At 35.5% G+C, this 26,635-nt stretch overlaps 1 protein-coding gene across 1 annotated transcript in view; it reads left to right on the forward strand.

Moving 5' to 3' along the window:
- The window catches only part of VWA8 (von Willebrand factor A domain containing 8), a 366,373-nt gene that overhangs the window by 30,852 nt on the left and 308,886 nt on the right, over window positions 1-26,635 (forward strand). The window contains exons 3-4 of the mRNA XM_043579664.1: window positions 15,792-15,922; window positions 19,388-19,498. Coding sequence (XP_043435599.1) covers window positions 15,792-15,922; window positions 19,388-19,498 — 242 coding nt within the window. The remainder of the gene's footprint in view (window positions 1-15,791; window positions 15,923-19,387; window positions 19,499-26,635) is intronic.

Below are 26,635 nucleotides of genomic sequence, written 5' to 3' on the forward strand. Positions count from 1 at the left end.
TGCGGCTTGTGAGTCTACGCCCTGTATCAGGCTCCACGCTGATAGTGCAGAACCTGCTTGGGATCCTCTCTCTCTCCTTCTGTCTCTGCCCCTCCCCTTCTCTCTCTCTCTCTCTTTCTCAAAATAAATAAATAAACTTCAAAAAATATTTAAAAATATTTTGACAAAACAGATGAACATAGGGGAAGGGAAGGAAAAATAAGTGAAAACAGAAAGGGAGGAAACCATAAGTTCCTCTTAAATACAGAGAACAAACTGAGGATTGCTGGAGGGGAGGTTGGGGGGGCGGTGGGCTAAATGGGTGATGGGCATTAAGGAGGGTACTTGTGATGAGCACTGGGTGTTATCTGTAAGTGATGAATCACTAAGTTCTATACCTGAAATCAATATTACACTATATGTTAACTAACTTGGATTTAAATAAAAATCAATAAGTAAATAATATTTTAAAATATTTTCAAAACAGTGTTTTGTTGAAGTTTGATACCCTCTTACTTTCCTATCCATATTTATGCTTCATTTCAGCTCTTCGTGTTTGGGTATTCAATATTTTGTTAAGGAAAGGAACTTTAGCAATTATTATCCTCTCTAAAACTCATTTCATAACCAGGAAAATAGGACCACAAGAAAGAGGTCAGAAGACTAATTAATTAATTAGTAGCAAAGCCCAGATTCCCTGACTTCCGTTTGGTTTTCCTTTTATAGTTTGGCACAGTATCTCTGGCTACTTTTCTTTAGAGTAAGTCCTGTAATGAAAAGAAGAATGGTATGTTAGATAATTCTTTTGGAATTTAAGAGTGTGAAAAATATTGAAAAAATTGAAATCGCTGAGACATGGCAGTCATATTTTATTTCTTTTTCAGAGTTATTCAGAGCACTGAAAATCAACTGTTGTCTTTTAGTAGTGAAGAAATAAAAATCACAATATTGGACCATGAACCCTGATATTCATATATAACATCTATTTGATAGAAGTAGTAGAAATCCTGTTAGCTGGCAGAGATGCAATAGACTGAGAATATTCTTAAGTGGAAATCTAAAATTCAATTTATGTATTTATTTAAAATGTTTATTTATTTTTGAGAGAGCATGAGTGGGGAAGGGGTAGAGAAAGAGGGGGATGGAAGATCCGAGCAGGCTCTGTGCTGATAGCAGTGAGCCCAATGTGGGGGTCAAACTCAGGAACCCGGAGATCATGACCTGAGCCGAAGTCAGACCCTCAACCAACTGAGCCACCCAGGCGCCCCTAAAATTTGGTTTAAAACTATGTGAAAACAGCATTACTTACGAAAGCAAAATTTCTTAATTCCTTGGCCATCTGATTGAGCTGACAAATATATTTTGTAGTCTGTTGTCTGCTTCTCATTGAACTATTTCTGTCTTCACAGTGTTGGGCACAGCAGGGTGTCTTTCTAGCTGTAGCATCTAGCCCAGTCCAGTGCCTGGCACAAAGCAGACAAAGGAGTTGTACTGTTCTTCAGTTGTTTTATTATCTAGGTCTTGTCACCTCCTGCCTTGACCATTATAACTCCCACTTATCATCTTAGTCTCTAGTCTCTTCCCTGCAAGTGCTGAAGTGGATAATTGAAGATTTTTGCTTTTTTTGTCTGAAAAGTGAATCTCAAGGCTTAGATGAAATTGTCAGCTGTTGAAAAGGGGTTCCTTCATGTTTTTGTTCTTGAAGTTAAACTATATTGAGTCAAGCTGGTATTTCTTTTAGTGTTTGCCTTAAGAGGTGACGCTCCAGGGCGGCAGGTTTTCAATAGATGCCTTCAAAGTCGACTTCAGAGTTGTATTTCTGCTTCCTTACATAATCTTCTTGCTGCAGTCAGCGGACCAATTATATGTGAGGTCATTTAAGGTTTACTGGACACACTGAACTTTTATGCAAGCAATTAGCACCCACAAAGGTTTTCTGAAAGAAGTACAACATTGTACTCTTAAAATGATGGTTTTTGGCATAAAGTCAACAGTGTGAAAGGTTTTATGGGGGAGGGGGGACATTTGTAAATAATTTTAAGAGGTTTGAGAAATTCATCAGCATGTAAATGACAGAATAGCATGGAGAATAATCTATGCCATTTTTGTGTCTGTAGATAATGTGGAATAATCATTGTGGCACTTGTCAGTTTTAATGAATGACTGACAAAGCTTACACATAAGGCCTCCAGGAAGGTGTTAACTAAGGTTCCCTTACAGAACAGAAACTTATTATACAGAACTTAGAGAGCAGAGCCTCCAGTCCTTAAGATTTGCCCTATTTTCAATAGCACAGTAATTGCCACTCATTACATGAAAATTTACTTGGAGAAAAGGATTTAATTTGAGATTTCTTTATATAAAATAGAGCCTTCAAAGGGGAGTGCCCCATCAACTTTTCAAGCTCTGTAATATGACCTGAAGTCTTCTCCAGCTTCTCTACAGCAATCTTTATTCAGTGCCTAAATTTTCTTTAATCTTCTTTCTCTTGGGCACCACACTGAAGATAACATTTCTTGATGCATTTTGTTGCTTTTTATTTTCTGTTTAATGAATGTTGTTGCTTTCTGCAACTTTCATTGCAGATGTACAGTTTTTGAACTGTGTAATATATAAATAGTCTTCTTCAGGTGTATGTGGTAATACTTTAACCGTCACTTAATGACATTATTTGAATGAAAAAATGAATTCAAGTAGTAAACCCCTAGCTTAAAACTCACATTTTAGTGGATATCTAACACATGTGATAGAGGATTAATACCCTCAATAGACAAATATATCTTACAAATTGATGAGAAACACCATATCATCCAGTGGAAAATAGGCAAAGGATTTAAATAAGCATGGCACAGGAGAGGAAATCCAAAGGACCAATAAGTATATGAACATATGTTCTAACCCTGTTTAATAGTTAGAGAGATGTAAATTATGCAATAAGATATCAATTCTATGCATCACCTGGGCCAAAATTCAAAAGTATTATAATGTCAAGTAACTACAAGGTTGCAGGGAAACGGTGTTGTCGTTTGTTGTTGGTAGAAGTCTGAGTTCATATGGCTTCTTTGGAAAGTAATATTGTGGTAGCTATTACAATTAAAAATATTATATACCTTTGGATGTAGCAGTTTCTTTTTCAGGTTGTATTCATTAAAGAAAAAAATCAGTATATAAAGGATATTTGTACATAATATATATTCCAGCATTTTGGTGTTATTGATAGTGACCAAAACTAGAGGCAATGAGTGTATCAGTAGAGAATGGTTGAATGAATTATTGCTTACCCATATTATGGAATCTTCTGCAGCTGTTAAAAAAGAGTGTATTTATATCTGTGGACCTCGAGATGTCTATACCATATTAAGCAAAAATTATAGATTGCAGAGTAGTATATAAAGTATGATACTATTTTTTTTAAACAACTTAAACACCTTTTGCAGGTGTATTGTATGTCTTTCTGTATACAGAGAAAAGTGTGGAAGGCTATACTCCAGGTTTGAGTTTTATGGGGGGGCATTGGGTTAGGAGTAAGGCCAGGAATGATAGGGATCAAGAGAGATAATTTTTCTTTTTACATTTTTGGATTTTTTTTCTTTGTTATAGTAAGCATATATTGGATTGTAATTTTAAAAATAGTTAATAAAACCCTCATGTTTAAAGTGAAACCTGATTAAGGAATACATCTATTATAACTGCTTTTTCTATGACCTGACTCATAAAAATAAAAAGTTCATGCTGTATGCTTAAATAACTTGGACTCATTTGACAGGACCTAGAAATTCTTGGATCTTCTGAGATGTGTTTATAACTAAAGGTTATTCCTTTGGTTTCATTTTATGTTTTTGGTTGTTGTAAGTCTTGTGATGAATATGACTAGCTACACTAAGACCAACAAAGATGTCTTCAGTGAATTATCACAGTGTAACAGTATCTTATGGATAAGAACTTTATAAGAAGCTGAGTTGCAAATTGAATTTTGGGGTTAAATTGTGATCTATTGATTAGTCAAAATATTCTAATATATGTTATGTATCATATTACAACTTATTCTGTGTATCACGGTTATTCTCTGCTTCCCGTTTGGCTGTTATTACTTTGCAATGTGGTTTTTCAAAAGAAATATAATTTTTTGTTCCTATTACAAAAATAAAACATCATCAGTACAGAGAACCTGGGATACTGAGAAACGAAAGGATAAAACTGAAATCATTTATAAGAACATCGTTGACATTTCAATGTGTTATTCTAGTCTTTTAAAAATAATATTAGTAAGTATAATTTACATACAATAAATTTCACATAGTTAAATGTGCAGTTTCACAAGTTTTGACATAAGTATGTAACCATGAGACATCACTGTAGTCAAAATATTGATCAAATAAATTCATCACCCCCAAAGTATACCTGTGCCTCTTTAGAATATCCCCTGGTTCCTCCTTTTTCTGGGAATGACTCATCTGCTTTGTAGATATATTCAGATTTCCTAGAATTTTATATAAATAGAATTCTGTAATATATACTCAATTTTTGTCTAATTTCTATCACTTCGCATCATTATTTTGAGATTCATGTTGCGTGTGTCAATAGTTTATAACTTTTTATTGCTGCTTAGTATTTCATTGTATGGAAATAATTGCAGTTTGTTCATTCATTCCTCTGTTGATGGACATCAGTGTTATTATTTTGAAGCTCTTAAAACAAAGCTGCACTGAGCATTCATGTATAAGTCTTTATATGGCCATAGTACTTCTTTTTTTCTTGTGTAAATACCTAGGAGTAGAATGGCTGTATCACACAGAAGATGTTTAACTTTTCAAGAAACTACCATTCTGTTTTCCAAAGTAGTTGTGTCATTTTCTATTTCTTCCAGCGATGTGTGAGAGTTCCAGTTCTTCCACATTCTTGCTAGCTCTTGGTATGGTCAGTCTTTTTAATTTCAGCCATTCTGATAGGTATGTAATGGTATCTCATAGTCATTTTAATTTGCATTTCCTAGTGACTACAGATGTTTAACACTTATTTATGTGCTTATTTGCCATCTGTATATCTTTGGTGAAGTGTCTGTTTAAATCTTTTGCCCACTTTTTTATTAGGGTGTTTGTGTTCTTTTGAGATTTGAGATTTCTTCATACATTCTGGGTAAAAGAAATTTATCAGATATAAGATGTACAAGTATTTTCTTTCAGTCAGTGACTTGTCTTTTAATTTTTTTTAATTGTATCTTTTGAAGAGCAGGTGTTTTAAATTTTAGTGAAGTCCAATTTATCAGTTTTTACCTTTATGTATTGGGGCTTTGGTATCATACCTAAGAAATCTTTGTCTAACCAAATATCATAAAGATTTTCTTCTTTTTTTTTTTCCCTAAATGTCTTCACAGTTGTATACATAATTTACATTTTGGTCTATTATCTATTTTAAGTTAATTTATTATATATGGTATGGGTCAAAGGTCATTTTATATAAGTATGGATCAAAGTTCATTTTTTGCATATAGATATCTAATTGTTTCAGCACCGGTTGCTTAAAAGACTATCATTGTCCCACTGAATTGCCTTTGTACCTTTGTTCGAAATCAGTTGTCCATATATATTGTGAATCCGTTTCTAAACTGTTCCATTGATCTCTTAGTGTGTCTTGACACCAAAGTCTCACTATCTTGATTAATATGGTGTTACAATAAGTCTTCAGATCAGGTAATGTTCGTCTTCCATCTTTGCTTTTTTACAAAGATCTGGGCTATTCTAGGTCCTCTGCATCTATATGATTTTAGAATCAGCTTGTCAGTTTCCACAAAAAAAGAACTGTTGGGATTGGGATTGCATTGAATCTATTAGTCATTTTGGAGACACTTGATATCTTAATAATATTGAGCTTTCCAATCCATAAAGGTGTATCTCTCCATTATTTGGATCTACTTTAATTTCTTTCAGCAGTGTTTTGTTGTTTTCAGTGTACAGGTCTAGCATATATTTTGTCAGAGTCATCATTCAAGTATTTAATTTTTAATGTTATCGTAAGTGGTATTGTTTTTTAATTTCAACGTAGAAGTACAATTGATTTTGTATATTGATCTTGTATCTTGGCACCTTGCTAAACTCACTTGTTCTAGAACTTGTTTTGGTAGATTTTATCACAGTTTCCGTATAAACAATTCTGTTATATATAAATAAAGGAAATGCTACTTCTTTCTAATCTGGAAGGTGTGGTTTTTTTGTTTTTTGTTTTTGTTTTGGCCTTACTGTATTTGTTGGTACCTCCAGTAAATGTTGAATAGAAGTGGTCAGAGGAAGGAATATTATTGTCTTATTTCTCATCTTGGGAGAAAGCAGTGAGCCTTTTACTCTGACGTATGATAGGCATAGGTGTTTCATATTCATTGTGTATCAAGATGAGGAAGTTTTCTCCCATTTGTGCTTTGCTTAGAGATGATTTTAATTAGAAACCTATATTCTATTTTGTCATGTTTTTTCCGTGTTCTTGGACACGGTAATGTGGTTTTTCTTTTTTAGTTTGTTAATATGATGAATTATATTTGATTGATTTTTAAGTGTTAAGCTAACTTTGCACTACTGAAGTAAATCCTACTTGGTTGTATTGTGTTGTTGGTTTTACATATTATTGGTTTTAGTTTAAGAAAATTTTGTTTGGAATTTTTGCATCTGTATTTCTGAAGGATATTGATCTGCAGCTTTCTTTTCATCTTAGATCCAGCTGCTCTAACAAAGCATCATAGTTTGGGTGGCTTATAAAAAAAACCCTGAAATTTATTTCCCATAGTTATGGAGGCTGGAAGTCTGGAATCAGGGTACCAGTATGGTAGGGTTCTGGCAAGGCCCTCTCCTTGGTTGTGAACTGCTGACCTCTTGTATCCACACATGGCCAAAAGCGTGGAGAGACAGAGAAAGCTTCTGTGTCTTTTCTTATAAGGGTATTAATCCCATTTATGAGGGCTTCCAATCACCTCCCAAAGGCCCCGCCTGATACTACTGATCATATTGGGAGTTAGGACTTAAACATGGGAATTCTGGAGGAGCACGAACATCTAGTCCATAATACCTTCCTTGTGATATCTTTGTCAAATTTTGGCATTCAGGCAATGATGGTCTTATAGAATGAATTGGGAAGTATTTACTTCTTTCCGTTTTCTGACTGAGTTTGTATAAAATTGCCAATTCCCTTAAATGTTTGGTAGGCTTCACCTTGAAGCTGTCTTGGCTTGGGGTTTTCTTTGTGGGAAGGTTATTCACTAATTCAATTTCTTCGTTAGATATGGTTATTGGGGTTACCTTTTCTTATGTTAGCTAAAAAAAAGCTGACTTTTTAAAGGAATTTATCTTTCAAGGGATTTGTCCATTTCATCTAAGTCTTGGAATGTATTGGCATAAACTTTTTCACAATATTCACTAATTCTCCTTTTAATATTTGTAGTATCTGTACTTCATGTCAACCCCAATCTCATATTCCTGATTTTGGAAATTTGTATCTTCTCTCTTTCCTGATTAGTCTTTCCTGATTGGTCAATTTTATTGATTTTGTCAAAGAACTTTCTTTCAGTTTCACTGATTTTTTAAAAATTATTTTGTTTTGGGGGCACCTGGGTGGCTCAGTCAGTTAAAGCGTCCAACTTTGGCTCAGGTCATGATCCCACGGTCCATGGTTTGAGCCCTGCATCAGGCTCTGTGCGGACAACTCAGAACCTGGAGCTTGCTTCAGATTATGTGTGTGTCTCTCTCTCTCTCTCTCTCTCTCTCTCTCTCTCTCTCTCCCTCTCTCCCTCTCTCTGCCCCTCCCCTGCTCACGCTCTATCTCCCTCTATTTCAAATATGGATAATAAAACCTTAAAAAAATTAAAAATTATTTTGTTTTCTATTTCATTGATTTAAGTTCTGATCAGTAGAATTTCATTTCTTGGGGTTTCACTTGCTCTTCTTTTTCTAGTATCTTAAGGCAGAAGCTGAGACCATTAACTTGAAGTCCTCCTTTTTCTGTATTTTTTAATGTTTATTTTTGATAGAGAGAGACAGAACGTAAGGGAGGGGCAGAAAGGGGGAGACACAGACTCTGAAGCAGGATCCAGGCTCAGAGCTGTCAGCACAGAGCCTGGCTCAAACCCATGGACCATGAGATCATGAAAGTCAGACGCTTAACTGACTGAGCCACCCAGGCTCCCCAATCCTTCCTTTTTCTCAATACAGGCATTTAGTACTATAAAATTTCCCCTAAGTACTGCTTTAGTGGCATGCCATAAATTTTGATATATTGTGGTTTCACCTTTGTTCAGCTCAAAATGCTTGGCAATTTCCCTTTGGATTTCTTCTTTGACCCATGCACTATTTACAAGTGTGCTGTTTAGTTTCTAAATATTTGGAGATTTTCCCAAAGATCTTTTTATTATTAATTTCTAATTTAATTTAATTTTGGTCAGAGAACATAATTTTATGAGTCGAATCTTATAAATGTACCCAATATTTTTTAAAATGACTATATTTTGGAGTGCCTTGGGCTCAATTAGTTAAGCCAATGACTTGGTTTTGGCTCAGGTCATGATCTCACAGTTCGTGAGTTCGAGCCCTGTGTTGGGCTCTGTGCTGAGAGCATGAAGCCTACTTGGGATTGATTCTCTGTCTCTTTCTCTCTGCCCTTCCTCTGCTCTCTCTCACTCTGTCTCTCAAAAATATAATAAACTTCTGGGGCGCCTGGGTGGCGCAGTCGGTTGAGCGTCCGACTTCAGCCAGGTCACGATCTCACCGTCCGTGAGTTCGAGCCCCGCGTCGGGCTCTGGGCTGATGGCTCAGAGCCTGGAGCCTGTTTCCGATTCTGTGTCTCCCTCTCTCTCTGCCCCTCCCCCGTTCGTGCTCTGTCTCTCTCTGTCCCAAAAATAAATTAAAAAAAAAAAAATATAATAAACTTCAAAATAAAAATAAAAATGACAGTATTTTGTGGGGCACCTGGGTGGCTCAGATAGTTAAGCATCAGGCTTTAGCTCAGTCATGATCTCACAGGTCGTGGGTTTGAGCCCCTCATCGGCTTTCTGCTGTCATCACAGAGCCTGTTTCAAATCATCTATTCCCCTCTCTCTCTGCCCCTTCCCCCCGCTCTCAAAAATAAAACATTTAAAAAATGACTATTTGCATACATCATTTAAGAAAATATTCTTTGTTGCTATTTTGTGACCACTTCCACAGAAACCATGTATGATATAAATTTTCTTGTGTCAAGTATTTTCTAAAACTTGACTTTAAAAAAGTAACTTAGCTTTTTGTGTGTGGAAATAATACATTTATATGGTTCAGAAGTCAAAATAATATAAAAAACTGCACATTGAGGAATCTCAGTTTCACTCCTATTTTCATCTACATTACTTGCCATGTTATTAGTTTTAGGGGTATCTTTCCTGTATTTTTCTATGCAAGTACAAGAAACACATGCATATATATTCTAACATCTCAACACAAAAAATAAACAACTTGACACTTAATCATTGTGTATGGATATGCTTTAATGTATTTAATGTATATTGATGTGTTTTTCTAGTTTTAAGAAAAACTGAATAACTTCTCTATGCTGAGTACTGTGCTGGCCAATATTGTACTTCTCATTTAATTTTGATTACAGCTATATTGGATCAGACTCCTCAGTCTACATTATAGATGAATGGCTTTATGTAAACTGAGGCTCTATATATATGCAGTGGTTTCCTTTGACACATTCAGAGGACCTTTTGTATTCATTTTGCTGTTCTTGCTGCTAAGCATATATAGTAGATCCTTAATAAATGTAGCTGTGTGAATGATGTAATTTCTTAGTTCAGTTAGCCCGTGTGGTAAATAACGAGGACTTAAGTTCTAAACATAACTGTATTGTGTCCCCTCCTCTCATGTTTTCTCCCTTGTCCATTAAATCCAAGTACAGAATGATATATGATAGGTAGGTGACAGTTTAGTAAATGAGCATGTACTTGCAGTGAGATTCGTTGCGATTCTTTTGAAATCTCATTGTGATGAGGTAGCAGGAGTGAATGCAGGGGAGTGTGGCAGGCCTGTGTTGAGATTCTTTCTGAACTATTTTGTAGGACGACTATGGTGAATAAGATGAAATGCCATGAGAAGGTACCTGACATAAGCTCTACTAGTCAGGGATATGGTAAATACCGGGTTCATTCTCCTTTATCTCTTCGGGGTGGGCTGTATGTAGGTCCAGAAGGTAGTTTGAGTATAAACTCAGAAGCTCATTCATTACCACCGAGTCCACACTGTACAGCCTGCTATCTAGGACACACACCAGGTAGAGGACTTTGCAGTCCTCTCGTTATTTACCACACGGGCTAACTGAACTAAGAAATTACATCATTCACACAGCTACATTTATTAAGGATCTACTATATATGCTTAGCAGCAAGAACAGCAAAATGAATACAAAAGGTCCTCTGAATGTGTCAAAGGAAACCACTGCATATATATAGAGCCTCAGTTTACATAAAGCCATTTTTTTTCCTCCATTATATTATGTTTCCTCTTCGGATGCTTAGGAAACACCACTAGTTTTAAAGGATTTATTATAATGGGATGAGAACTTAGCATAATTTTCTGAAATGTTAATTTTAATCTTTATATATATGACAAATTGAAGTCTGTAGAGGGAGAAAATCATAATTTGGATTACTTTAATGGACTTATTTTAAAGTCCTTGAATACGCCCGGGCAAAAATAGTACACATTTTTTTTTAAAACAAGTATCGGCTAGGGATTGAATGAGGAATGTAGCCCAACATGAACCAGATGTTTGATTTTTACATAGAGAAGGAAATGTTAGACTATAGGATCAAGCTCTCCGGTATTATTTGAACATCAGTTTATCATTATGTGGACTCCTGGAAGGTAGCATCTTGTGCCTGAAAACAATGAAGTCAGGGATTTCTCTTGCGCACAGGGCTGTGTTTATATTAGGTTATGCGTGGCAGTTTGGCAGTTTGTTTTGCAGATGTTCGTAATGTACAGTCTTACATCTTGTTTCTATTTCTAGAATGCTTTTAAGTATGACTCATGTTTTCTTGAGGCCATCCTAAAAATACAGCTAGTTTCAAGCCTTAATGTAAAATACACCACAGACACCACACGGCACTACATAATGCGTTCTCTCAGTAGTTTAATGTAATTTTTTGACAAATTAAATATTTTCTTTGACAAAATATACTATCCTAAAATATGAGCAAGTGGAAATGGGAGGTTTTTTAGAGAAACAGCCCTCTCATAACATAATGTAAAATAAAATGAATTAGAAATTTCAATAAAAGGAGAAAAACATGGTATCATTGACATCTTCAAAAACCAAGAAATAAAATTAATGGCCAGAAAAGCAACTCCATTAAGTTCGATGGAGCCCCCATGAGGCACACACTTGTAGGGAAATTCTTGGATCTGAAGGTAGAGCCTGTTAAAAAGATTTTGGAGGGGCAATAGGACATCACGGCTATAGTGCAAACTTTCAACTTAAACGCTGAGATGTAAGTCTTGGTTTATGCACATACAAACTGTGAACACCTCAAGACTACACCTCAAGAACTTTGATTTTCTTATTTGAAAAACATAGGGAATGAATATTTAATGAAGTGCTTGTATGACACTTAACTATTATCAGTCACTGTTCTAAGTGCCTAACTTAATCCTCATAATAACCTTATAAGTAGGTACATTTATTATATCTGTTATACAGATGGAGAACCTGAACACAGAGAGTTTAAATAGCTGATTAAGTTTACATAGCTGGTAAACAGCAGAGTTGGGATTTGAGCAGTCTGGCTTGATTCCGTATCTGTACACAGTATAGTCTGCTAAATCCCAGGGTTGTCATGAGATCCTGTATGAAAAGTCATTTGTATTTTTATCTGGCATATGAAATGAATGCACTAAATTATAATTATTACTGTTTATTGGGTAAAGAAAAATAAGGGAAAGGAAAAAGTCTTCTTGAAGATATGGCATTGACTGCAAGGCCAGCCACACGATTCAGAAGCTGCTTATACATATTAAGAAAATTATGTAGAATTGGAATGTGATGATGAGAGCCTTAGATATTCTGACATCTAACATCTCAGTCTACAGGTGAACTTAATCACTCTTGACTTGCCTCCCTAACAATGTCATCTTTCAGAAAATAGGGGAAACTAAGGGGAACTCTTCCTCTGGGCTTAGTTGTGACTAAATAGAAATAATGCATTTGTGGCATGCAAGCAACAGAAACCCTGGGAAAAAAAACCCACACATGTCAACCCAGGCACAGTATTTCTCAACAAGGGTGCCATTAACATACTGGGCAGATGGGACTGTCTTGGACATCATATGTAGAATCACTAAATGTCAGTAGTGCACCCAGTCATCCCTCGTCCCCCAAGGCTTTGCAACAACCAGAAGTACCCCGGACATTTCCAAATGTCTCTGGCGGGCATAGCATGATGGCAGTATTGCCACTAGTTGAGAACCACTACTGAGTGGCAAGAGGAAAGGAAGGGATTGCTGAGAATTGTCAGATGTGCCTTAGGCCAGCGGTCCTCAACACATTAGGATCACGTCGAGTGGAAGAACACCTATGAGCATCCTCGCAGTTATACTCAGTTCCCAGAATTCCCGCTTTAAATAACTCTGCCTTTCTCTCCTACTTAAGAAAGTACGTGGTATACAAACTGCTCTGTAAATACAGGCATAATTGATTCTTCTTGACTTTGCTAAAATATATATATTATTCCGAAACCTCAGCACTTCATCGACACTGACAACTTAGGAGAGGCAGACCTCACATTTGATTAGGAACTGGTGCCTTCAACTTTAAAAAAAGCCTTGAAAATGTATACAGTTCCAAGGTCAAGGCATTCAAAATGGAATGGAGCTATATAGAACTAAATGGAGACTCTGTAATTATGAATAGTTACAACAGTTATAAATAATAGACAGTGGAAGGAAGTTGAAGAGACCAACTTGGCTTTACCTTCTAGAACTTTGGAAATGTCGTATTTTAAATAGTCAAGTCCAGGTAATGGAAGGTCAGGCACATTGCCAAAGCTGAATACAAAGGAGTGACACTGAAGTGTAGAGAAGGCCTGTGGCCAAAGTAAGTGAAGATTTGTAAAAATGTAAAGAAAGAAATCCCAGAAATGTTTATGTTTTTAATTATGTATTTGATACCAGTGTGAGAAGAGATAATAGATCTGCAGGATAGGGAACATTGTGTAATTTATGATAGAGAAGTTAGAACTTAACTTTTATCTTGTGTCATCCTTAAACAGCAAGCAGACTGACTCATCTTCAAATAAGAAAGAGTAGACTATATATCACAAAGGTGGATTTAAGCCTGAAGTAGGAAAGGAAATAGTTAAGTGGACATTTGATAGTTATAAATGAGGTTGAATCTCCAATCTCGGGTGAATTGCTTCCATTGCATCATGAAACTCCTTGATAGATTCTCAGAGGTCTAGGTCTTAGAGCAATGTTTCTCAATATGTTTTTCATTATTGCTCTACTAAAGACATTACCTCCCCCGTCCCCATTGTCTTTCCCCAATCTCATGAAACGTCAGTACCACAGATATACTATATATCTTTTACGCACGGTATCCCTTTAGTGGACAACAGACCCTTGTAATATCTAAGAATTCTTTTCAACCCCTCTTTAACTTCAGATTTTGCCCCCTTGGGGGTGATATACTCCCTATGCATGTTGTAGAGGATTCATAGAGGACAGGAGAGAAACCAAGCACCTCTGATCAGGTGTTGAGTCTCCTTATTTTTAGACATAGAGGCACTTGATTTGGGGAGGTTACAAGATGCTTTGGTGTGATCCCAGTGACATGATAAACCAAGCAGGCTGCCCCAAACCTTGTGCTTGACCGTCTCACCCTGATAAAGAAAATCAGAAATTTATCTTTATTTTTTCCAATGATTAAATGTTAGTTTTGGGGGATGGGTTAGGGGGATACTACCCTTGTAATGTGCTGTTGAAGGTTGTCGGGGAAGCATAGCTTTAGCCTTGGCAGGTGTTCTTAGTTTGAATTCTTTCATGGCCTCACTGGGTGATTAAACAAAGTGTAAAAAGTATGGAATATATTCAGTACATGTAAAAGACTTTTAGGATACGTGTGTGTGTGTGTGTGTTTATGTGTAAAACTCAACACAATAATAAAGCAAAACTGTAACCCACATCCAGTATAGGAACTAGAATATTACCAAAATCATTGAAGCTCTCTGTGAGAATCTCTGATTCCATGCCCAAGTGTCCATTATTCTCAGTTTATCATTCTCTTGATTTTTTGCTTTTCAAGCACTGTTTTATTACATATGTATGTATTTCTAATGAATTCAGTTTGCTAGTTTACTGAGCGTTATCAAAAATAGCATCATATGGGATTTATTCTGTGACTTAATTTTTTCACTCAATACTATACCTTTAAGGAATTAATATTGTTAGAAGTAGTGGTAGTTCATTCTGTTTTTGTTGTTATGTAATATTCCTTCATGTGTATTTTATCCACTTCCAGTCTCCAGTTGTATTTTTATTTTTTAAAGAATTAATAAGCTGTATTTTTCTTTGTTGTATTCAGTTTGTTTTGAATAACACTCCATGATTATTCTATGTGTCTACCAATGTACAAGGGTGAGAGTTTTTCTTATGTACCTAGGAATGCACTTTCTGGGTCACTGAGTGATTTACAAATGAGCAAACACAAATTAATTGTGTTAATTCAAACATTTATAAAATGCTTAGGCAGATGAGCAGATTGACAGATTTAATAGTAGACTTAGAAGGGCATTGAATGAAGTAGTCTTCTGTTCCCAACAGTTGCACATGTAAGTCTTCAAACCTTCTAACTGTGAAGTTTGAAAGATCTCACAACCCATTGCCAACTTAAGTTATAATATAGTTTTCTTAAAATTTTCAAGACTGTGATAATCATTAATTGTCTGGGATGATTTAGTCATGCCCCTTTTAGAACAAAAGCATTGGGCTATAGAATTGTGATAATGATTCTAATTCCTTATATCACCCTTGAATATCACTTGTATTTCTTTAGTGACACTTAAATGTGACCATTCGAATGTTCTTGTAAGCTTTTAAATGTGATATCAAAGGCACCTGGGTGGCTTATTAAATTAAACCTCTGACCCTTGGTTTTGACTCAGGTAGTGATCTCCCAGTTCATGGGTTTGAGCCCTGCATCAGGCTCCTTGCTGGCAGTGTGGAGCCTGCTTGGGATTCTCTCTCTCTCCCTTCCTGTCTGACACTCGCCTGCTCATGCTCTCTTACTCCCTCTTTCTCAAAATGAGTAAATAAAATAAATAAATAACAAGTGTGATATTATATGATTCTTTGTGATATCATAAGCTTTGTCCTGTTTTAACATTGGTAACAATGGTTTTAAAGCAGTAAAGCAGTGTGAGAATTCACCAGGTCGATGTATTGATGAATATGTGTGTTGTTCATGTATATAGAGAGATAGATACACTTAAAAAAATTTTTTTTTAATGTTTATTTATTTATGAGACAGAGACAGAGCATGAACAGGGGAGGGTCAGAGAGAGGGAGACACAGAATCGGAAACAGGCTCCAGGCTCTGAGCTGTCAGCCCAGAGCCCGACGCGGGGCTCAAACTCACAGACTGCGAGATCATGACCTGAGCCGAAGCCGGACGCCCAACCGACTGAGCCACCCAGGCGCCCCTAGATACACTTTTTAAAATATAATACACTATATGCCTTGATTGCTTAGAGATTTATAAGTAGTAGTCTGATTTGCATTTCATTTCATCTTGTTTTTTCATGCTTGAAGTTTCAGACTCTCTGGCTCAATCTGTAATTCAGCATCTAAGATGGATGATGCAGAAGGATCTTTTGGGGCAAGATGTCTTTCTCATAGGACCTCCTGGGCCTCTTCGACGCTCTATTGCTATGCAGTACCTGGTAAGCAATCAATTCTTATGGATTCCTAATGGTCTTAACTTTGATTAATTGTGTTCTAACATAAATTAAGATTAAGAATTTACAAAAATATCAAGATTATTCATTACTTGAAAAAAATTTTAATGTTGAAGGATGCTTTCTTTAATAAGGAGTGTGGAATAAGTTATTTGGGAAGCAGATGTATATTGTTCATAGCTTTAACAAAATTTTGTTGTCACTAGAAAGTTCTCAACTTCTGATAAAAAAGAAATACAAATTCAGTCAATGAGTAGCAGATAGAATCAGCAACTATGAGGTTACAAAACAAAACTTAGTTTTATATTACATTATATAATACTATATGTTGTATTACATTATTATATTATTTTGTTATATTAATTTCATATTATATATTTTATATTTATATTACTCAAGAAATATCCTTTTTTCTTTTTTAAATTTTTTAAATTTTTGTTTATTTTTTTAAAATACAATTTATCGGGGCGCCTGGGTGGCGCAGTCGGTTAAGCGTCCGACTTCAGCCAGGTCACGATCTCGCAGTCCGTGAGTTCGAGCCCCGCGTCAGGCTCTGGGCTGATGGCTCGGAGCCTGGAGCCTGTTTCCGATTCTGTGTCTCCCTCTCTCTCTGCCCCTCCCCCGTTCATGCTCTGTCTCTCTCTGTCCCAAAAATAAATTAAAAATGTTGAAAAATTTAAAATACAATTTATCATCAAATTGGCTAATATATCGTGTGTAAAGTGTGCTCTTGGGTTTTGGGGTAGATTCCCATGATGCATCGCTTACCTACAACACCCAATGCTCATCCCAACAAGTGCCCTCCTCAATGTCCATTACCCATTTTCCCTTCTCCCCCACCCCCCCAACAACCCTCAGATTGTTCTCTGTATTTAAGGCCCACATTTTAAAAAGCCAAATAATTCTCTTGACTTTTTGTTGTTGTATGGTCTTTAAGGAGAGCCTACAGTTTGTCAAATATCTCTTGTATGTTACACGCTTTTTTCCTTCACATAGATGAGAAAACAAGTTTATGAAATAACTCACTCAAGCTTTTTTCTAGCTAGTAAATGATAGAGCTAGACTTCAAGTCTTCTTTCTGACCTGTTATCCTCTTACATGTTTGTAGTTCTCTGAATACAGTTGTGAAGTGAGTTGAAATATTAAAATCTCAATCCAAATAAAAAAAAATTGTATAAGACCTTTTTCCCCAGTTTGCCTGCATTAATAGGCATTGCTGTATTGATGGGAGGAAGATTGCCATCAGGTGAAGTTGTTTCGTCTGAAGATATTTTTTAGGATGAAGGGGAAGAACTTTAAGCTTCCTCGTGTTACTTGATATTGAAGAATTGATTTCTGTGCTATTTGAAATATGCTTCATGTCCTCTTTTATTTCAGTGGTGAATTTATTTTGGTACTTCCAAAATCATGTAGGGTGAGGATGATCAAAATACAATGGACAAATCAGAACTTAACTCTTTCTAGCCCGTACCTTCCATATCTTTTATTTGCTTCTGGAATGAGCTTGTGAGGTGTAAGGGGTCATCATAGTATTATCCTCATTTTATTGATAAATAAGGCAAAGCGGCTTGCCTAAGAATGCAAAGTCAGCTACCGAGAATCCATTCTGCCTGGTTCATTTCAAAGACCATAATATCTCACTCTGATTTTGTTTCTGGGCAAGATTCTGAAGCTTGTTAGGAGTATGGAATGAGAAGGGCTAGCACATTATAGGTGTCTTGTGGGTTCAAAGATGCAATATAACCTGTATCTTTAAAAAAAGAAAACAGCAACAAACTTTAAATTGTGAATCAGAGCTAAGGCAGCTTAAGGATGTGGAAATACACATAAGAAAACAGTAGCCTAAGCTGCCTTGCAGACTCTTCCCTGGGTACTGTTGCTGTTAGATATAAGATCCCATGCTTAGTAATATCCAGAGTAGATGAAGTCTTTACAGGCAGAGATTTGGGGGCATAATTTGATAATTGTGTTTACTTTATATTTAATTTATATAGAAGGAGTTGTATAGATAGCTCAACAAACTCAACACACCCCTGCTGCCTCCTCGATCTGCTGCTCCTGGTGCTGTTTGAACTTGCTCATACCATTTCTGGGAAGCAGCAGCTGAGGAGACGTTGGCGTTTGTCTTGCCTGAGGAACCAGGATTATATCTTCAGTGTGGCAGTTCAGGGTGTTACTAGGTACAGTTTAACAATAAGAGGCATTGCTTTGTCAACCAATTTTGACAGGGTTTTTCAGTGATCACATTCAGCCAATCAATGAAATAGACATGAAGGTACCAATGATATGTTAAGAAACAAGAAGGAGGCATCTGCTAAAAAGAGAAATTGTGTCTTTAGTACAAAATTGTGCTTTCAGAGGCAATTCATTCTTATTTAGAAAAATATTGTTTGGTATCAACACATCTTTACCACTATGACGTGTGTTTTCTCTATTTAAAATGTTTTCTACTTTCCATACATACTTAAATTTATAGCGCATGGGAACAGGCATATTTTATAAAACCAAAATGACAACTATGATATATTTTTATGAACATGATATGGCAGAGAAAAAAAATTCTGTTGTGTGAAATGCCCTCTTTTACCATTAATGGCGTGCTCATTCAATTTTTTCCCTTATACTTCAGTAAATTAATTTGTTCTCTCTGTTTAATAAGAACATATTGTATGCCTTACTCAACTGGAGAACATCATTGTTTTTAATTCAATGTTGTAAAACCAAGGCTAATGTTAAAACCTGTTTTTTACATGGTTGTCACATGCAGGGAAAAATGACGTTAGGGATGGATAAATTATTCTAAAAGAAATGGATTCTGGATGATTTCTCCTTCAAATCAAAAATGTTTGTTTTCTATGAAAGAATTTTTTTCCCTCTCCTCCTGCTTTCATCCTTCTTCATCTTTCTCCCCCTGCATAGCTATCTATGTATGTCTTCCTTCTCTCTTCTGTTGCCTGACTACTGGTATTTACCTTATTTTCACACTTGGTAAAGTGTGATCTAATGTATCACAGACAGTTGGTAAATATTGGTTAATGGACTTAATTAATGTAGATCACCCTTTTAAAATAAGATGAACCTTACTTACTAAAATGGCTATCATTTGTAAAAAACAAAAAAAACAAACACCAACTTGGCAAGTTATTACTCGTGATATTTGAAAAGAATTCTATAGAAGATATTAAGATTTATAATATCTGATTATAATAATAATTGCTAAGGAAGTACATAATTATCAAGTAGTCAACTATGGGTGCAGTAGAGCTCTGAGGAGAGGTACATACATGTTTTGATTAATGCTCAATGTTTTGCATTTTTCTCAAAGCTAAGACTCATGATTTCATTTAAAATGCTCATCTCTAGGGCAGTGGCATTGTCAGATAACTGGCTCCCAAGAATATGTTGAGAATTTGTTTTAATTCTGGAACAATTTCACTCTCTGCTCTACAGGAGCTGACCAAACGGGAAGTTGAATACATTGCCCTATCAAGGGATACCACTGAAACTGATCTCAAACAGCGACGAGAGATCCGCGCAGGCACGGCTTTTTACATTGATCAGGCAAGTTCTTATCACACTCCAGCACATGAGTGTTTACTCCAGGGCTAGGCAAAATTGATTTTTAAAGTAGAAAGAGATTAGCTCACATAATAGTGAAAGATAGATGTACAGTGCTTTCTCTAGGCATATTTAATTTAGATTTTTGGTTTCCTTGTTCTTAGAAATGCCTTCTGGGTTTAGCACTAAATAAAAAAGTGCAGATGAAATTAGTGGTTCTAAAATGTTACCTAAAGAACAAGATGCTGATTTCTTAATTTTTAATTGTTTCCTACTACTTACACATAGAAATTTGAATTTTTAAGAAAGAATTGAGATTTTAATATAGGAAGTTCTCTAGCACATTTATAACAGTATTCTCATTCTAAAAGTCAAGGAGTTAAATGTATACTAAACATAATGAAACTGAATATATACTTTCAGGAACTATAGCTTTGTTTGAGGGAGGGTTTCTTAGGTACAGATTACCAACTATAATAATATTTTATGAATATTATAATGAAGCTTATTATACATTTCTTCAAATACATAGCTTAAAATATTAAATATTGTTATCCATTAGGAATACCTGATAGAAAAAAGGACAGAGACCTTATATAAGCAACTCATAGAGGAAAGATTTCAAATGTCCAATGTATTCATGACAAGATGCTTCTTGTTTACAAAAATAAAAATTGAAATATTAATGAGCTGCTTTTTTTCTTTCAATTCTCATATTGGCAAAGATTAAAGAATTTGCTAATGTCCATTATTGATGAGGAAGAAGGAAGGAGGAACAGCATTGCTGTTGGTGCAATTTTGAAAGAAAATTTGGCAATACCTATTAAAAGAAAAGAAATTAAATATATCTGGACCCAGAAGTTACGTTTCTGGCAATTTTATCTTCTTCCAAATGTTATTCACATAAAGTATACATAGTTATATGCAATGGTATTTACGATAGCATTGTTCAGTATCATAAAACTGTAAGTGAAAACTGTAATAATGTATATTTAGGAAACTAGTTAAACTAAGTTAAATAAATAATGACAAGTAGAATTCTTTATAGCCATTAAAAAGAATGAGATGAATCTATGTGAATCTATATAGATTACTATATGTAGTAATAGGAAAGAAGTCCAGGATAAAGCATAAAAAATAAAGTTGCAAGACAACATAGATAATATGATTGTATTTATGGTAAAAAGAAAAAGAAATATATAAATGTGTATGTGTTGGAAATTTCCAGGAGGATGCACAAGAATCAATTAAAAGAGCTGACTTCTGTGGAAATGTGACAGCATCTCGGGTGGGGCAAGGAAGGAATTTTCGTAGTTCTTTAAGTTTGAAGCTTCCTCATGAGCACACTATTACTTTATAATTAAAAGAGTATACGTTTGACCTTTGAGCAATGAAGCAGTTAGGGGTGATGACCTCTGCGTAGTCAAAAATCTGCATATAACTTTTAGCTCCCCCAAATTTAACTATTTACTAATAACTTATTGTTGACCAGAAGACTTACCAATAACTAAGTCAATTAATGTATTTTGTATAAGTATTACATACGGTATTATTACAATAATGTAAGAAAAAAATAAAATGTTATTAAGAACATCATAAAGAAAACACATTTATAGTACTGTACTATGTTGACAAAAATCTGCATATAAATAAACCCATCCGGTTCAGACGCGTTATTCAAGGACCACGTGTAACTATAAAACAAAACAAAACGGAACACAGAGTGAAAGAATTTTTGGACACCAGAATATTCATATTGTCTCATAGATTACATATTATTAATTAGAAAAGAAAAAATGTGCTTAAAATGGAGAGATTTGGCTGTCACCACATGAAACGATGGTGATCACATTTAGCATCCTGTAGTGAGAAAATCTGAGAAGTTCATGTTTCCCATTAAAAAGCAATCCTTTGTAGATGAAGTGCACAAGTATATTTTAAAGAACTCTGTTGTGTTCACATAATGCCAAGGTTCACTTTATACGTAGTTTCTAATTACTCATGGGAAAAGATGTACCTTGACAATGCCTGCTTCTTTTCTGAACCCCGTGAGGCCGAGAGTAAGGAACTGGGGAGAGAGCTTAGAAAACAAGACTACAGCCTAAATAGTGCAGAGGAGATTGGGATAGATTTAATGACACCGAAAGAATTGGCTTTGTTTGGTAGAGTATAGATTTTAAAACATACTTTTTGAATGAATTTTATATCTGGATTGATTATTGCAATGCAAATAGTGAGGAAGAGAAAGTGGACTTTTATATGCTTATTATTTTAAAGGCACTTTAAGACTTTGTATTTCTTGAAGCATAAAGTAAATTATTTAGATAACATTGTGTAATATACTCTCCCTGCTGTTCTAAAAAGCATATTTTTAGGTGACATCTATTTTACAGTTTATAAAATATTTAAAGTGCTATTATAAATGTATGGTAGTATTTTTTCTTTGTTTTCTTGGCAAATCCTTCTTGTTATGATGAAAATCAGTTGTTCAGGATGTAATGCATTGACACCTTCAGAGCCTGTGATCATGGTATAGGAACATCGGTCCTTTTCCTGTTACTTCAGACTTGAGACTGTATCTGGTTTCCATATTTTTTCTTTTGTCTCTTAATAATCTTTATTCTTTGTTCATAATCAGATCTTAACAGTTCCTTGCTTACACCTGTGCAGTCTCATCACACTCAGAATAAAATCCAATCCCTTTAATATGCCTACAGTGTTCTACAGGACTTAATCTTGTCTACCTCAGCTCCTTTCCCTCTTTCCCTTGCTTTCTAGGCTCCTGCTTACATGGTCTTGTTCTCTTAAAAATAGATTGAATGCTTTCCAGCTTCAGAACCTTTGTACTTAATGTTCCCTCTGTCTAGTATGATCTCCCAGATTTGTATATTCCTGCTTCCTCATCATTCAGATTGTAAATTCTCAGAACATTTAACTAATCACTGATGATGCCCACCCCATTGCCATATATATAGCCCTATATATCACATATTACACAATGTGATCTTCTGAGTATCCATCACTATTTGAATTTACCTAATTATTTCTTTGTTTCCATGTTTATTGTCATATTCCCCACTAGAATGTAACTTTCTTGCTTAACTCTGACATCTAAAAACTGTCTGGAATATAATTGACACTTATATTTAATGACAGATTTCTCCTTTGGATAATCAATGTTGTTAAATTTTCAAGTAAATTAAAAATTAAATTTTTAACGTTTATTTATTTTTTGGGACAGAGAGAGACAGAGCATGAACGGGGTTGAGGCAGAGAGAGAGGGAGACACAGAATCAGAAACAGGCTCCAGGCTACGAGCCATCAGCCCAGAGCCTGACGCGGGGCTCGAACTCACGGACCGCGAGATCGTGACCTGGCTGAAGTCGGACGCTCAACCGACTGCGCCACCCAGGCGCCCCAAAAATTAAATTTTTAAGTAAATTTTTTTAAGTAAATAGGTTCTGGATAAGACCAGGATGCTCACCAGTGGAAAAATATTTGTCTTTTTGACGCCTGTTTGGAGTCCTCAGAATGAATAATTCCCATCTGAATTCTAGATGAAGTTGCCAATTGATTACCAGCTAGTCATATATTTGTTAGACTGAAAGGTCTTTATTTAGAAATTTCTTTTATTTATTTAATATTGTTAACCATAGTCATAGAACAGTAAGAATAATAAATATTCTTAAATTGATGTCTGGGATCAAAGGAAAGGCAGTATCTTCATTCATCAGTAGGTGATGGCTCCAACTTAGGTGGCCAACCTAGTTGGGAAAAATACCTGTGGCCATCAGGTGGGTGCTGGGAGAGGTTTGGATTTTTCAGTGTGGTCGATGTATGCACATATGACTGATGTTCAAGTAATTACTAATTGACATTTCAGCCAGAAACCTTGCCAAAACCTCCGATTCCAATTGAGGGTCATGACTATCAACCTAATCACTTATTTTCCTGCAGGATTAAAGATGATTGATGATAAAGTAAGAGGTTAAACTGAACTGCTACTCTTGAAGGTTGGAATTAGGTTAATAATTCTATAGTAGGGAATTTGTATTATTTTTTTCCGATGATATAAAAAATGTGGGGCATGTGGGCACCTCAGTCGTTTAAGCCTCCGACTCTTGATTTCAGCTCAGGTCGTGATCTGACGGTTTGTGTCTTTGAGCCCCACGTGGGACTCTGCTCTGACCGTATGGAGCCTGCTTGGAATTCTCTTCCTTCTTCTCTCTTTCTGCTCCTCCCCTGCTCTCTCTCTCTCTCTCTCTCTCAAAATAAATAAATAAATAAATAAATAAATAAATAAATAAATAAATATTAAATATTAAAAATGCTTTTTGTAGCTATATGTGTGTGTTTACATATATGTATAGTATTAATAAATATTTATCAAAATGACTCCTATGTGTCAGGCACTATCTAGGGACAGTGAGCAAAAGAAACAAATTCCTGTCATTATGGAGCTTATGATTCAGTGGGGGAAACAAAAACATAGTAAAGAAGGATGGTATGATAAGGTAAATGCTAAAGGGCATTAGGAGGAATATAAAAATTACTTTTTAGGGGCGCCTGGGTGGCTCAGTCAGTTGAGTGTCTGACTTGATTTGGGCTCAGGTCATTATCCTAGGGTCATAGGATTGAGCCTCCTGTCGGGCTCTGTGCTGAGTGTGGAGCCTGCTTAAAATTCTCTCTCTCTCTCTCTCTCTCTCTCTCTCTCTCTCTCTCTCTCTCTTTCTTCCCCTCCCCCTCTCCCTCCCTCTCTCCTCTTCTTTCCCCCTCTCCCCCTTCCCCTCTCCTCCTCTTTCCCTCTCTCCCCCTGTCCCCCTCTCTTTCCCTCTCTCTCTTTTCCCTCTCTCTCCCCTTTTCCCTCTCTCTTCCCCATCTCCGCAGCTTGTGTGCTCTCTCTCTCTAAAATAAAATAGTAATAATAAAAAATAAAGTTACTTTTTATCTTCCCCTTCAAGACTGACAGTGTAAACATTTTTTCTTTTTTTAAATTTTTTTAACGTTTATTCAATTTTTGAGAGAGAGAGAACTGTGAGCGAAGGAGGGGCAGAGAGAGAGGGAGACACAGAATCTGAAGAAGGTTCCAGGCTCTGAGCTGTCAGCACAGAGCCCGAAGCAGGGCTTGAACTCATGAACCGCGAGATCATCACCTGAGCCGAAGTCAGCTGCTTAACCAACTGAGACACCCAGGCGCCCCAGTGTAAATATTTTCTATATTATTTTCTGTAATGCCTATATGCATATCTATTTAATCAAGTACAATAATTTTTACAAAAAATGTATACTATGTATATAAAATTTTATAGTCCGCTTTTTAAAAAACCTGATATTTTATAAGGAGCATCTTCTTATGACATTAGATATTCCTCAAAGGTATAATTTTTGGTGTCCATACAGTATTTCATCAAATAGGTATGCTATTATTTATTGAACATTCTCATTTTATCCACATTCCCATTGTTGGTAATTTGGGTTCTTTCTAAGTTTTCACTCTTCTAAATAACACTTTGGTAAATATCATTGTACTTATATCTTGTAATCACTGATTATTTTTTAGGCTTGAATTTCAGAAGTGTAATTACTAATCAAAAGGTCTAGACATTTTCAAGAATATTCAAGAATAATATATGTTGCCCAGTTGCTTTCCAGGAAGTATGTTCATGGTTTCTTGTCAGTGTTGGGTCTTTCTTTATATGTACTTTGCCAAATTGATAGGTTTTAATTTGCATTAAAAATTACTAAGTAGGCTGAATCTTTTATATGTTTTTTTGGCTATTGCTTCTGTAAAACATCAGTGAATTGAGTGGATTTGGGAAAGGAGAAAGGGACTGATGAAATAACTTACAGTCTGTCGAGAAAATGTTGAAATTTACACTATGCTTGTCTATGTAGATATTTGCCAAAACGTATCCACTTGTTGATGTAAAGATAATTTAAATATTTTTTATATAGTTGCCCTGCAAAGCAGATTATAGATTAAGCTTCTTAAAAAGAATTGGTTAGAGAACAAATAACAAAATTTATATGACTGGTATTTTGACACCCATGCAGAAATAAGGAGACTAAAAAATATTTTGTTACCATATTAACTTTCCTTTGCCTCAGAAGATGAAATAGCCTGAAACAAACCCCTAAATCACTGATATTCTAACTCTTTAAAATTCTATTACTGTATTTTTTTTCTTACCTTAGTTGTTGACATTCTTTTTATTAATTCTGTGTATTGCCATGTGACTCCAAAGAGCTGGAGTGGAAGACTTTAAGTCAATAGAAGATTGCTTGCATTACCGAAGTGTGAGCCAATACAAATTAAGCTACAAATAAATTACATTTAAACTTTAATGTCTGGCTGGGAGGAGACACTCAAGATAATCTGGGGAGTAGAAAGGCAGGATGGGAAGTTCAAATGATTTTCTGTAGCTTTTTCTAAGCCAGGAACCCTTTTCACATTAGAATCTTGTTAATTTGTTTGACACGAAACTGCAGTTCCATAATGTGTGATATATGTGTTTCACGTTAAGCGTAAGAATGCATTTTAAATAATTATATAATATTAAAAATTTTTTTTTAATTTTTTTTTTTTTTTTTGAGAGAGAGAGGGCAAGGAGTGTGTGCTCACATGAACAAGGGAGGGGCCGAAAGAGGGAGACAGAGGATCTGGATCAGGCTCCATGCTGACAGCAGAGAGCCTGATATGGGGCTCAAATTCACGGAACCACAAGATCATGATCTGAGCTGAAGTCGGATGTTTAACTGATTGAGCCACCCAGGCGCCCCAACAATCATATAATATTTTAATGTAGTCTCTTCTGTTTTGGCTTATTCTAGAGTCTCCCTTATTTAATACAAAAAATTAGGGTTAACCTTTTTATAACACACTGCCTAAACATTGTAGGTCATTGAAAGCAATTCCTAATAAATTGAGTAACAGTGCTATTGATCAGAAAATAAGATTTCTATTTTGTGAAAATGCATTTTACTTATTTTAGCAAATGGGGAAAAACATTTACTTGTCAACTTAATCCTATTTGTGGATGCTGAAGCCACTTTCCCCACGTAATCACTGTTAAAATTACAAAGTTGTATTTCAGAAGTTCATTGATAAATGAAGTATTCCAAATAAAATATTTATTTAGT

The sequence above is a fragment of the Prionailurus bengalensis genome, chromosome A1 (assembly GCF_016509475.1).
Source record: "Prionailurus bengalensis isolate Pbe53 chromosome A1, Fcat_Pben_1.1_paternal_pri, whole genome shotgun sequence".
NCBI lineage: Eukaryota > Metazoa > Chordata > Mammalia > Carnivora > Felidae > Prionailurus > Prionailurus bengalensis.